This window comes from Lethenteron reissneri, chromosome 12, assembly GCF_015708825.2.
Source record: "Lethenteron reissneri isolate LAM-NWPU_2019-01 chromosome 12, ASM1570882v1, whole genome shotgun sequence".
In the NCBI taxonomy this organism is placed as follows: Eukaryota; Metazoa; Chordata; class Hyperoartia; order Petromyzontiformes; family Petromyzontidae; genus Lethenteron; species Lethenteron reissneri.
The window spans coordinates 11140772-11154625 of NC_083790.1; the positions used below are offsets into that span (position 1 = coordinate 11140772).

At 44.9% G+C, this 13854-nt stretch overlaps 1 protein-coding gene across 3 annotated transcripts in view; it reads right to left on the reverse strand.

Annotated features, from left to right (window-relative positions):
* The window catches only part of LOC133341896 (cyclin-dependent kinase-like 3), a 49538-nt gene that overhangs the window by 15784 nt on the left and 19900 nt on the right, over positions 1–13854 (reverse strand). For all 3 annotated transcript variants that reach the window (XM_061550709.1, XM_061550708.1, XM_061550706.1), the window contains exons 2-6: positions 12966–13138; positions 12276–12470; positions 10020–10198; positions 7112–7224; positions 715–854 (exon numbers count right to left, since the gene is read on the reverse strand). In XM_061550709.1, coding sequence (XP_061406693.1) covers positions 715–854; positions 7112–7224; positions 10020–10198; positions 12276–12470; positions 12966–13133 — 795 coding nt within the window. In that variant the 5' untranslated portion in view covers positions 13134–13138. The remainder of the gene's footprint in view (positions 1–714; positions 855–7111; positions 7225–10019; positions 10199–12275; positions 12471–12965; positions 13139–13854) is intronic.

A 13854-nucleotide genomic window follows, 5' to 3' on the forward strand; every position in this document is an offset into this window, starting at 1 on the left:
AAGGGCGGTCCAGACCTCCCTCTTCCTGGCAACGGACTCTAGCTCTTCCTCGGGAATTCCCAGGCGTTCCCCAATTATGTTATGTTTAAGCATTAATTAATAGTTAAATAATGATAACGTTCTTAACAACTGGCTAACTGTTCACAGACATTCTGTTCATATGTTCCAGAATGGGAGAGCAGTGCTGACAAGGTGGGGAAATGAGCTAAGCCCAGCTTTGGCCCAGAGAGTGAATGTATGGATGAGTTAAATGATGACGTCACCCTGCTGCTGCTCTATTTAAGAACGAGAGCAAGTGAGGGCTTCACCATTCTGGCGAATTTCCCGATGATGCTGGATGTAATTACCAGCGAAACGTCGTACTCAAAAACTGTCAAATGTTGTGGATTCACTCTTTAACACACCGGTGGGCTAAAGCAGTGAACTATTTGTCTTTTGTCAACGTGACACTTTTTTGCTGATTGGCCGTGTCGGGTGGTGGAGGGTTACGACACATTTATAAATAACGCGATCTAACCCAAAAACTTTATTATGAATAATATTGATCGCGAAAGCCTACGTGTTAACTGTATGTATGTTGAACTTCTTTTGCACCGTACGTAGCCAACCGTGCTGATCGGAGGTGTGGAGTAAAGTTCTCGGAGACGGCGCATTCACTGAGGCGGATCGTAAATGACAATGCGGTGTGCCACCACCACAACACGTGCCCGTCACCTTAATGAGGTCGAGCAGCAGTGGCGGCAACCTGGGCAGACGCTTTTCCAGTGGCTCCACAGCATGGACTTCGGGCACCTTGAGCCCCGTGAACACCGGGTTCTTGTAGAAAAGCTCACGATGCCTGGGCATCAGATTTCCTGCAAATGCAGAGATACAATTTCACGGTAACTGCTGCGAAGCCAATGATGAGTGTGCGATTAGGTATGTAATGATTCATCAAGTTTGTTGATTAATAGCTATCCTTATGCTCACGATATATGAAATATGTGTAGTAGAGTTACCCACTTGATATTCACAAACTGGGAGAGCTAATCGTTGACAAGGTTTTCCCGCTCAAACTAACGGTCAGGGTCTCACAAGTTGTGAGAGCTGACCGTAAACAAGGTTTTCCCGCGCGACCAAACGGTCAGGGTCAGATAGGGTGAATTGGGATCGAAAAGCAGATTGGGAACGACCAATCACAGGGTTCCACAAGGTGGCCGGGGATTGGACAACCCGGCCACGAACGAGTATAAAGCCAGAACGCTCAGAGCTCTCGGGGAGTTCGACGACACGAAGACCCAAGACGGCGGAAGAAGCATAGGACCCTGGACCAAGCCCTCCAGCCCTTATAAGGGCTAGGGCTCAGAGTAACCAGTGGTCAGGGAGAAATCTCCCTAGGTCCAGTCAGAGGACACTGAAGGAGCAGGGTATGAGTAGCCTGTAGGCTTGTACGTTCAGAGTGTAACGGGTGAGGGGACCGTATACCCCTCAGTGCATAGGGGCTGTATTCACAAATAAAAGTGTGTGCTACTAAAAGACGTCAAAGAGTCCGTCTGTACAACACTACATATGCATGAAAGTGTGGGCTTAAGAATCAATTACAGTATATTTTATTCACATGCATTGTCTGCCGTGTACCCACTGTAAACAAAAATGGATTTGTAAATCATCTAATGATCCTGGATCATGAAAATTCGTCAAATCGTGAAGGGATAAGTCGCATCTACACTAATGGTCATACATTTGAATTACCCTCGAAAACCTCAATGGATCTCAGGACTCATTTTCATGGGGTTCCTGCATGGGATGTCAGTTCCTTGCATATCCTTACATGTTGCGGGAAACACGAGTGTGCGTGAAAAAGACCAACGAGCGTAAGGAAGGAACAAAAAAGTCGGAATCCTACTTGCTGACCTGTCTCCAAAGCAATGTAGGAGTATATATATTATTGGTTCTTTCGGTAAAGTCACGTAGAAGGGAAATAATAAAATCATATATTTCATTACTTTATTATTTCCCTTCTACGTGACTTTACCGAAATAACCAAGAATATGAATCCCTGCAGTCACGAACGCTTTAAATAAAAATTCAATGTAAGAGTGTAAAACGAAATTCTGATGCGACTTCATCCTCTCCAATGTGCCTGCAATTGGCCATCTCCAGTCTTTCTCTTGCACCTTCACTCTGCCACTACTTAACTTCTCATGCCCATCAGCTATTCTACCCACTATTAAAATTCCCTCTCTCAGTTAATATGTTTATACTCTTGGTGGTCGCTAATCAGTAACCAACGTTGTGGGAACACAGGCGTGTTTTTAACTTCGGGGCCAGTGGCTTGAAACATGGTTCCTGTGTGACCTGTAATCAGGCCGCGTTGCAGGCTCAAGACATTTTGAATTTCCAACTGTGGCCACAGACTGGGAGGCGTGATCTTTAGGGTGCTCTCCTCGCAATTAAGAGCGCCTGCTTGTGGGACGATCACAGTCGTCATTCTACGATGGAATTGGCCTCTGCCTTGGGAATACAGTATTTCTACGGCACGGACCCCATGCTCCATTTGAGCATACAAATAAAAGTAATTAATCATGTAACAAACTCGACTTTGATTCCCCTTGCCTAACATGTTTTCCTTATTTTGGATTAATCGAAGTTAAAAGTCCATTTAAGTGTCCCCTGCTTAAATGAGTAATGCGACGGGGCTGAATATCATCAGGAGATGTAAGCCATAAGCCGGTTGTAAAAATCGCAGTCCAACCAATGTTGACTTACTTATTTTATTGACATTGTAGGGACGTTGGGCTGAGACCACTCTCAATAGATTGCAAGTCAAGTGCTAGGATACAGTGCCATACACCCAGATACTCGATATGGGCATTGGTGAATCACACAGAGATGACAGCTAGGATGTTTGTGAAACACCTACCTTCTGAGCAACAAAGTAATTCCTGTCGGAGGCTGACAGGCCATTTGCATAATTTAGTAGGAGAGCTGTTCTCTAGTATGTGCGAGTTTTCTTCGGGTACTCAGGTTTCTCCCCCACAAACATAAAAAAAATGAATTGGCCAAGTATCCCAAGCAAGCCTTTGATGGGAAAGTATTGAATAAAACACTTTTTATTTGGATGTTTGATGAATAGCCCATGTATAAGTGTCCAGTAAAACGGCAGGTTTACATGTAGTTCATATACACTCATAACCCTTGCTTCGAAGCAAAGTTCTGGTTGGCAATGGCTCACAAATGTTTAATGTAACTTGATTTGTATTTTTTTTTAATATTGAATGACAGTTTTACAATTTTAATTATAATTAGCTTTTCCAAAATAAAGTGATCCTGTGTTACAAGTGCAGGGTTGCAAAGTTAAAATCCTGATCAGGGACCAACTCAGACCATCAGTCCCTCCAGAGTCAATCAGCACTGCATTGTGGGAAAATAAAAGTAGTCCTCTACATGAGAATAAATACAACACTTTGATTCAACACCGTTTTAATAAAATAAAAAATAAAAACAGTCATGTAAACCCAATGTTAAATGTTTTAGATCTCAACGTTTGACAAAAGGAATCCACCTTGTGGGGATTTTCCTGTAAGCCATTGGAAGTGTGCTATTTGCCATGTAAAAGCAATCAGTGCTTCCATGCCACCTTAAGGTTGCATGGAAGCATTGTATTGTATGGTATTATTATCAATGCACCGAAAATACTGTGCAGCTGCACTGAAGATGGAATTAGGTGGAGTGGGTTTCACGGAGGCATACACTTGGACTTGAAGGCAACACGTTTATTCTCACACCCCAACAGGGTAACTACATAAACGTACAATAGGTTAACTAGACCACAACGGGGTAACTACATAACCGGGTCAGTCAGTAACACACTGCCTGACCCACGATGCCGAGCTTAAGACCAAAGACCAAGGACCGAGGATTGAAGAGACGTAGCACCGACGGGTTCCGTTCGAGCAGACAGCCGCAATTGCTCTCGGGACTTCCCTTTTATGCTCCCGAGCGTGGCCTCGCTCCGCCTTCGGCCACGTCCCCTTCTGGATCTTACCAGAAGGTTCTCGACCGAGCATCACGTGTCCCTCAAGCCACCCATTGGGCCCCCTCGCTACCCTGTCCCGGTCACGTGCCCTCTCGGGTTTATCCAGACTGTCACGTCCTTGCTTGCCCTCTCTCTGACCGTCACCAGAACCATGCCCCCGAGGGCCCGCTTCCATGCCAAGCCCACTCTGGTGCCAGAGAGAGGCTCAAGACGCTCAGTTCCACTCTTGTGACGGTAGCTGGCGCCAAACGCCATAGTGACTCCATTTACGTCACTACATAGGTATAGCTGCACTAAAGTGTATTTTCATAAGTAGTTTTCTGACAACCCATCATCAGCCTTTTTTGTGCTGACCTATTACAGTCTAAATCAATATGCATTAGTTAAATAGTCAAAGCATTATAAAAACAAATAAAATAAATCGTCTAATAAACACGTTTTAAATAACGTGCTGGATGATGTCAATACACTTGTTTTTAATATTTCGATATATTTATTTTATTTATTTAAATAAATTGGAATCTGAACAATATATAATTGCACTCGTTTCGTAAATATTAATAGTTTTTTTCCCCACCTTTTTCTGGTAATCTTTTACATTTTACAATGTAAATCAACTGTTCCTGTTTGTTCCAGCTGTCATTTGCATTCAAGATCTTTCGTCCCAATACGGGCTCTCAATTGGTTGCATATCAACGCTTGTGCTTGACATTCCAGCGGAACGTGGATCCTTGGGAACAACGCTTCATTTGACATTGATAAACTTCACTGCCCCTCGAATAGATAGAAGGTACCTCTAAATGGTCAATTTGGCTAAACAACGCAGCACTGGATTTATAGCCGCCAGGTCAATGATACGATGATCCTTCTTGCAGGTTACTTGCGTAAGAACTACTGACCATATCTATCATGTTCAGACAATAGAATTTGTCTGCGCTGTTATAAAGGCCACAGTTTGCCCCATCTTGGGTTGCGCTTGATTTACAAGCCAGCTGCCAGTCAGACTGACAAGGCGAAGCATCAGGTATCCTGAATGTTCACAGCATGGGGAGCAGTGCGTCAGTCAAACTTCCAGTGCTGGAACATAACCTGCTGCCACTAATGTCTATTCACACAATTCGTGTGCGCAAACATTTACAGTCAACTGTGAGCCTTTCAGCGTGAGGGTATTTTTTTGGACTATTAATGGCCTGAATCTGATACACTACCCAACTTTCAAGATGTAGCAGAAATAACAATAATACGTATTATTATTATTTAGCCAGGAATACTGGCTCGACCAGAGCTAGAAGTGTTCTGATACTTGCATTGACTTTGTGCTGTTCGTCTTTTGGCGTTCTCTGGTCTGACACTGCTGAGACGAGGCCATAAAGAAGGCTGTCTCTGGTGTAGGCCAATCAGTTTCAAAGACAATGCCCATATATTATCAGAGCATGTTTGTCTGCATGTTTTACCACAAGTACGTGTGGTTACTACAGACTTGATGCCTTGCAATAGGTGTTTGTTTGGTGTTTGAACATCTCAGCACCTCCTGTTTCATTACAAGAAAGGGTAAAACACGTTCTTATTTTACTCAGGAAGTCATGCCGAGTCAAATTACTCTTTTTCAGGAGGGTTCTGCCTTGCGTTTTTAAGACGTTGTCAGCCAATGAATGAGTGTTTACACAGGGGGGTTGAAACCCGCAGCACCCGGGGAAAACCCGAACATAAGGGGGCAACACTCGATTTCCATACAGATGGAAACAGATGGAGATTGGTCAATTTGTTGTACTACCTTCTCAGGCTCCTTGACACACGATGGGAAGGGAGTTTTCCAACTTTTGTGGGAAACCACCAACCCTCGCCTCCACCGTGCCGGATTACAGGCATGTCCCACCACCAACTGGCTAATCGACTGATACACGTCTAATTCAACGTGAAAAAAATAAACGCAGGCAGCATCAAGAAAATAAGTTACGCAACAATTTTCAAGTCAAGGGACTCACACTATTTGAATGAACAGTAAGCTCTGAATATATATTGTATTGACATGGTGATCCAAGCTTGCGATATAGAAATTTGTGGTGGTAGTGGTTGATCAAGCAGAGATCACCACGTGATGTGAGACTCCCAACCTGCTGTGTCGGCACAAGAAGAACGCTGTTGCTGGACAGCCTGTGTATGATTTTAGTGAAATCCCCTAACAATCAAAGTGCTACTCAAGCGAATGTGGAGCACGTTGTGCCTTCTCCATTGGTAGGTAGCCTTGAGCCTGTGATACAAATGCCACGTGTCTATGATGGGAAGCGAATCTGTCAATAGGTCTTTCAATTTCAACTACTTTTCTGTGCCATGAATGGTCTCTTCTCAGACTGTGCATCCCTCTCATTGCTAAATTCTCCATGACCTCCCCACTGCGGTCTACATCACCGAACACTCTATCATCCTTGACCACCTCGTAACACTACTGGCATCTCAGGGAAATTATTGAAGGTGAAGAGGTGCGCAAAAGCAGGTTGGACTGCTTTTAAACGATGTTTAATTTTTTTTTATTTAAATCAACATATCAATGTTCCAAAATAAAACTGTTTTCATCGGTGTATATTACCTGCTTTTTACATTCTGGATGAGAAAAGAGGACACGGACAAAGAAAATATATCATAAAAACTCAAAATTGTGCAAATAAGCATGGAGATTTTCATGCTGGAAATGACATTGACAGATAGGACAGCGAATATATAATTATATGCAACATTGACTTGAGAAAAGTGGGCTTGGAGAGGATACTTCAATGAAAAAGACGGCTTATGGACGAGACCACTGATGGAATTATAGCTAAGAGGCGAAAATACCAGAGATGACGACCAGCACCACCACCACCACCGCCACCAGTGAGATGGAGGATGAGTTTAGGTCATGTACAGGAGTGACACGCATTTTGGCACGTGGAGACTCTAAGGGATGGCAACGACCTGGGGAGACATTCACCCAGCAGTGAATTGATAATAGCTGATGATGATTGCATAATTAGTTTTTGGTTTCTCGCAGACTTTGTAAAACGTCTGCTATTGTACTTTTGATAGGAACACGTGCGGTGCCCATTTGTCACCTACCGAAGCACTTCACGATCTGGTACAACTGGTCGATGTCAGAGTCACCCGGGAAAACTGGATCCCCCGTCTGTATCTCCACAGCAACACAGCCAACAGCCCAAACATCCACTGCCCTATACCGCTCACACACACACACGCAAACATTAGTGGCGATTATTTACATTCATTTCATCTTATATCCAAAAAACAGTGTTATGAGAAAAACATCTTGACGTGAAGCATCCTTTCGCAACTACTCAATTCAGGGGGAACATCAATTCGTGTCATAGATTGGCCAAACACGATTACATTTCGTGAAGTCTTTTAAAAGGGAATATTGTAATCAACACTAGACGACGCTTCTTCATGCTCTGTGAAAAGAGTGGTTAACCACATGTTAATAATCTGATGTTTATGAATTCGAGCTGAGCTCGGTCCTGGGAGCTGGGCTACGTTTAAGTATATGTAAAGACTTGTGTATTTAATGAAAATATCTTTTGGCGATTGGCTTCAGAACTTAAAATTACTGTACACATGTGAATACAAAATTGTAATTGTGGATGGTTGCCCCGATTTAATTCAGGATTTCAACATAGTGGGCTCTGTACCCTTTGAATTATGAGTTCATTTTGCCACGCAGCCACTTTCAATATAAATTTCCAAAACTTTCCTGAAGCCACACCATACACAGAATAATATGACAAATAAACCCATTCACTGTAAAAAAAAAAGTCAATGGTTAAGAAGTGCCTTTCATAGAGCAATTTCGTAAATATTTACAAGAGACCGCAGAGTGAATGTTAACAAGGTTTGGTCTGGACCATGCACGCCAGTTCACCTTTGTCTCCCAAATTGTCAAAGACAAGTGTCTCCATATTCTTGGTTCTTTCGGTAAAGTCACGTAGAAGGGAGATAATAAAATAATAAAAAATAAACAATTAAATTATCACGACGTTTCGATTGCAGCACAAAGCAATCATCATCAGGTGATGAAAACCACAGCAAGAAATTATTTTGAAATAAGTATAACCCGTAAAAACAAAGTTTTTCACTATAAATCCTTTATATGCGTGGCGGCTAGAGTCCTCTCGTCCTCTGGCTTGAGATGGCTGCCACCTATGGGTCAGATGATTGTCTGCCAGTATTAAGCAATTGGTAATTAAATATTTAATTTGTTTTCCCTAAACAGTGTAAAATTTTGGAATTTATTTTTTCACGAACATTAATTGTCTCGCACAACGAGTCTGTGTGCAAAATGTCAGCTCGATTGGATCACGGGAAGTGGGTTAAAAAACGACCGAAAGATTTGCACGGTCGTAAGGAAGCAAGCAAGCACGCAAGCACGCAAGCAAGCTAACTTAATATAAAGGATTTAAAAAGTGGCGTTTTTTTCTTAACGTTAGCACCACGGACAGCGACTATCGGCGGTTCAGACGAACGAGTCCATCTATGCTCGGAAAAGAGGAGGGGGGAGAGAAGGAGAATGGAAAAGTCACCGTAACCGTGAACACAATCAATCAAGACCCGAAATGGTTTATCACATCCTTCCAATGAGTGCTAAGCCAGAATCCATCTTCTCGGTTGAAATTGTCTCTGTGTTTGTATATGTGGATAGCCTCATGAACGAATCTCTCATGGTAGCCGGATGGCTTGCAGAGAACCTCTGTCTTGGAGAAGTCAATGTCAGGTGACATTATTGTTTTATTATGATTCTATTATTTCCCTTCTACGTGACTTTACCGAAAGAACCAAGAATATGAATCCCTACAGTCAGAACAGCTTTAAATCGAAAGTGTCTCCATCCTCAATGTAACATTCTGCAGTGCTCATCTATACCGGTGGCCTTCAGCCAGTGGTGAAAATTCCACAGGACTTCCACCGTTGAATTCCGATAAAATGGTACTCGTTTATCGACCTTGGAGGGAAGATGGGCTGAGTGAACCGATGACGAGGATTTTAATTGACAACCTTCCAATTGAGTCAAGCAACAATCGTCGTGGTTCATGAGCACGGAGAAATGGCTATAACACCAACACGCAATCACACACAAACACATCACACGTGTCTTATTCAACACTTACCCAACATGAGATGCATACGGCACCCATCTCATTGTGTGTCGTAAGGTCTCCTGTTTGTCATAAAGATTGCTGGGCCAAGTGCTGTTAGCGAGCGCCTATTAATACTCGAATGGCACTTGAAGGGGTGCTGAGATGCTTCTTGGAATAAATAAATAAAAACTTTGTTTTCTCAGTACTGATGTTGACACTGCACCACTTAGTTTAAGCTGAGTCAATGAAGGGGACGCCCAGGAGGAATTCAAATAACAAATTCAGATATTGATTTAATCTTGATTTTAAGCTTTCGTGACTGCAGGAATCCATACTCTTTGGTTCTTTCGGTAAAGTTATAACTATGTGACTTTATCGAAAGAACCAAAGAGTTCAGATATTGATGTTATTCTTGGCTGTGAATCAAACTCAGGTCACCGAGATCGCAGTACAGTTCATGAACCACTACACCACCACTGCCACACAAATAACACAACAAAGAGAAAGATCCCCCCATAACCTTAAACTGATTGTTGGGACAGGTACTGTTAGTGAGCACCTATTGAGGCTGGCATGGTACACGAGGTAGTCTGGCCAGCCACAACATAAACTCCCTACGTCTCCTCAGTGCTGATGTGTTCCCACCACACCAGATACAGGCTGAGTCAACCTAGGTGAGGCCCACGACCAGTTCTGATATCACTCACCACTGGTGTTAGCAACGGCTGTGAATTGACCTCGCTCACGTTGCCGAGTTTGTATTGTAGTGAGATAACCACGATGCCACTGCTACCCACTATAAACAACGTACAAACACACGTCCCAGTGCATCGCGGGGCGATCGAGGGGGGTCCTGTGGGTGGTGTCGTGATGCTCACCGGCCGTACTTGGTGTCTCCGACAAGTAGCTCCGGCGCGCGGTACCAGCGCGTGGCCACGTAGTCTGTATAGGGCTCGCTCGAGCCCGCAAGCGCACGTGCAAACCCAAAGTCGCACAGCTTGACAATGCCTGAGCGCGACATGAGGATGTTCTCCGGCTTGATGTCACGGTGGATGATCTGATAGCAAGGGAGGATGGAATGAGTGTCAAACAGCATACGCACAGACATGAGGATTTTCTCCGGCTTGATGTCACGGTGGATGATCTGATAGCAAGGGAGGAGGATGGCATGAGTGTTCAACAAACAGCATACACACAGAGAGGCAGATAAAGAGGAAGACAGAGAGAAAAGGCACGCTACACACAGGTAGGCAGGCAGACAAAGAGGCAGACAGACAGAAAGACACAGAGAAAGGGAGACAAGCAGACATACAAATAGTAAACGGAGCCGGTAGACAGATATACAGGCAGCTAGAGACAATATACATATAAACACTGATACAGAGGGGGGAAAACATGAAGGAAATTGATAAATTGATGACGAGTGAGCCACTATGTGCCAGTTTCATCGTGAAAATACCAAATATGTACATTTAAAAGGGTATACATTTTGGCTTTTAATTATTGGCAAGGTTTTCTAATGTTTCTATAATCAATAATGGAGAAAATTGTCAAAAGTATGCATTTCAACCATTTCATCACGGTGTGAACATATCCCAAGTGTCTCCATGCTTGCACGAGCATGAGGCAGTGTTCATCCCCACTGGAGTCCCATGGGGTGAGCAGTCCTGGGGAACTGTGCTTCGCCCACCTGATTGTCTACCTTTTGTTGAAGTATCGGTGCACCACCTTGTTGCTATTGCTGAAAGGGAGCTGCCTATTTCTGTATTAATATCAGTCACACACCTTTACACACACAGCCGCTGACACCACGCCTCACAAAGATCCCACACAGGCAAAGATCCCCGCATAACTTACATGGGCTGTTAAAGAAAGTGGTGTTAGGGAGCACCTATCAAGGCTGGCACGACACACAAGAGGGTGCTGTGGCCAGCACCACAGTGGCCACCTTCCTCTCCCTCGTGCTGATGTTGACATACCTCACCAGGTACTCATTTAAGGCTGAGTCGACCTAGGCGATGCCCAGGACTGGTTAATATATTCACCACTGATGTTAGCCGTGAGTGGGAATCGTAGCACAGCGGCGCGCTAAGCTACTAGCCATTACACAACCGCTCCCCACAGCAACAGCCCCCCCCCCCCCCCCGAAGTGGTGGTGATGTCAACACAATGCTTGGAGTGCTGACGTCAGGTCACACTCGCCTCGGGGGGAATGCCGTCAGGGTAAAGTGACGTCATGCCCCCCCGGGGTATTTGAGGGAAGACACGGGACGGAGACGGGGTCTTCGCCGTGAGTCAGAGGAGTGAGCATTAGGGGAGTAGGGGGCTCCAGGATAGAGGGTTGAGAGCCAGGCTAAAGGGGGGCTGCTTTACCCGGCTGGCCGAGTTGGCTGAACCCTCGATCAGTGCTGTGGGAAGAGCCTGATAGCCTGGTGGGGTGTAGGGAACTCCCAGTACCCTTCCCCTGGGGAGATTAGTTAAGAACTCTTGTGTTAACCCCTTCCCCCGAGTTAGGCGTAAGCCCTGAATAAACAGTTTGGCGTCAGCCCCTACACGACCGGCTTCAGCGTCCTTTCTACCACACAACACTTGTGCCAGGCTAGGAGCACTTTAAGACGACGTGGAGCGTCAAAGGCTCGCAGGCAGGATGTTACGGGACAGACCCAGGTGTAATGGGTTGACTGACTGGCAGATGTACCACCTGGGCTCTCTACAAAGACAAATATCCCCCATATAGCCTTAACAAACATTTGGGGCAGGCACTGTTGAGTACCTATGAGTGCCAGCATGTCACACGAGGGAGTGGGTGGCCAGCCCCACGCCCGGCCGCCTTTGTCTCTTGAGTGGCGATGTTTACACATCGCACCAGGTACTCATTTAAAGCTGAGTCGATCTAGGGGGTGCCCAGGACAAGTTAAGAAAAACGTTACTGGTGTTGGCCATGAGCGAGAATTGAACTCGTGTCTCTGGTTTCGTAGCGAAGCGCATTAACCGCTGCGCCACCACTCCCCCACACAAAGAGACAAATATCCCCTGTATAGCCTTAACCGACTATTGGGGCAAGTGCTGTTAGTGAGCACCAACACACACACGCACGCACACATGCTCGCACGCACGCACGCACACGTACTCACGTTGTGCGAGTGGCAGAAGCCCACGGCCCGCAGCACCTGCAGCAGGCACGGGCGCACGCGGGCAGTGGGCAGGCCGCGCGGGTGGCGCTCCAACTCGTCCAGCACCGTGTGGTCCACAAACTCAAACACCAGGTAGAGGCGGCGCTTGCGGCGGAAAACCTCCAGCAGGTTCACCAGGTTCTCGTGGCGCAGTTGCTGCGCGCCCGATCAGTCACACAGTCGGAGAGCAAATCCATCACTTAACCACGAGTAAATTGCACAGCAAATCAAACAATAAATTAAACGACATCCAATCAACCATTGCGGTGGCGAGATGTTAACTCCCATGCCTGGTATACAGGAGAGCGTGGGTTCGATCCCGACCCTAACGCCTGCTATATATTAGCAGTTTGATTGTTCTCCCCGTGGTCGTGTGGGGTTTCCCTCCACATTTCGAAACATGCGTTTTGAGTATTTGGCTGCTATAAATTTCCACATGATAAGCCACTTCGTCGAGCTATCATTTGCCACCAGTTCACTTCTGAAAAAGGGCTATATAGCTCAGTCTTCCCTGGTAACTTAGTTTTAATAAATAAACTTATTCATCTAGAGTGCTAATGACGATTTAAACGATGCCAGCTTTGCACACTGACCATCATTGGAAACGTGCATCTCTGCATGTCGCCTTTCTTCTTGCCAACAGAATCTCACCTTGAGCATCTTGATCTCTCGTGCAGCGATCTTGCGCACAGATTTATGGTCCTCGCTGTCCAGGAACTTCTTGATGGCTACGAGTTGGCCCGTGTCGCGGTGGCGGCACTTGAGCACGATGCCGTAGCTGCCTTCGCCAACCAGGCCCAAGTTCTCGTACTTCTCCATGGCAGCTGCACGTGACAACATACACGTATATGGTTTACTATTTAGTTTAACGCGTGGGCTTTCTCCGACCAATATTATCCATTATTAAAAAAAAATTGGGGTTAGATCGCGCAAATATAAATGTGTCGTTAACCCACCACCATCCTACACAGGCAATTAGTAAGGTTTGTCACGTAAATAAAAACGTGCCAGTTAGTTGCTACTTCAGCATACCAGTTTGTTGGAGAGTAAACCCACAACATTTAAAATTTGAGTATGACGTTTCACTGGTGATTATAACCAGCTTTATCAGGTGATTGGCCATAATTGATGAAGCTGATTGTTTTAATATTGTTTTAAATTGAATCCTCAAATGTTGCACTCAAAATTAAGGAACAATTGTGAGCAGCCATTATTTGTAAAGACAAACAGAAATGGACTAGAGAGTATTCTTGGCTGCTGCCTTATCTATTGAGACTTTTAATGGCTCTTGAATGAGTAATGCTTGCTCTTGTCTGTTCCAAATATTTCAGTGACTTATATGCCACCCACAAGATCAATGACCAGAACATGTTGTTTTTTAATGATATGTCTCCCAGCTAGACTATGGGCCTCACGTATTAACGAGTGCAAAGTCATTTGCGCTACTTTGGCAGGAAGAGAGGTTAAGCAAACTACATATTCACGTACACACTGATGGCGTTTGTTACTTCTTGAGATGATTTGAATGACAAGTACAAGT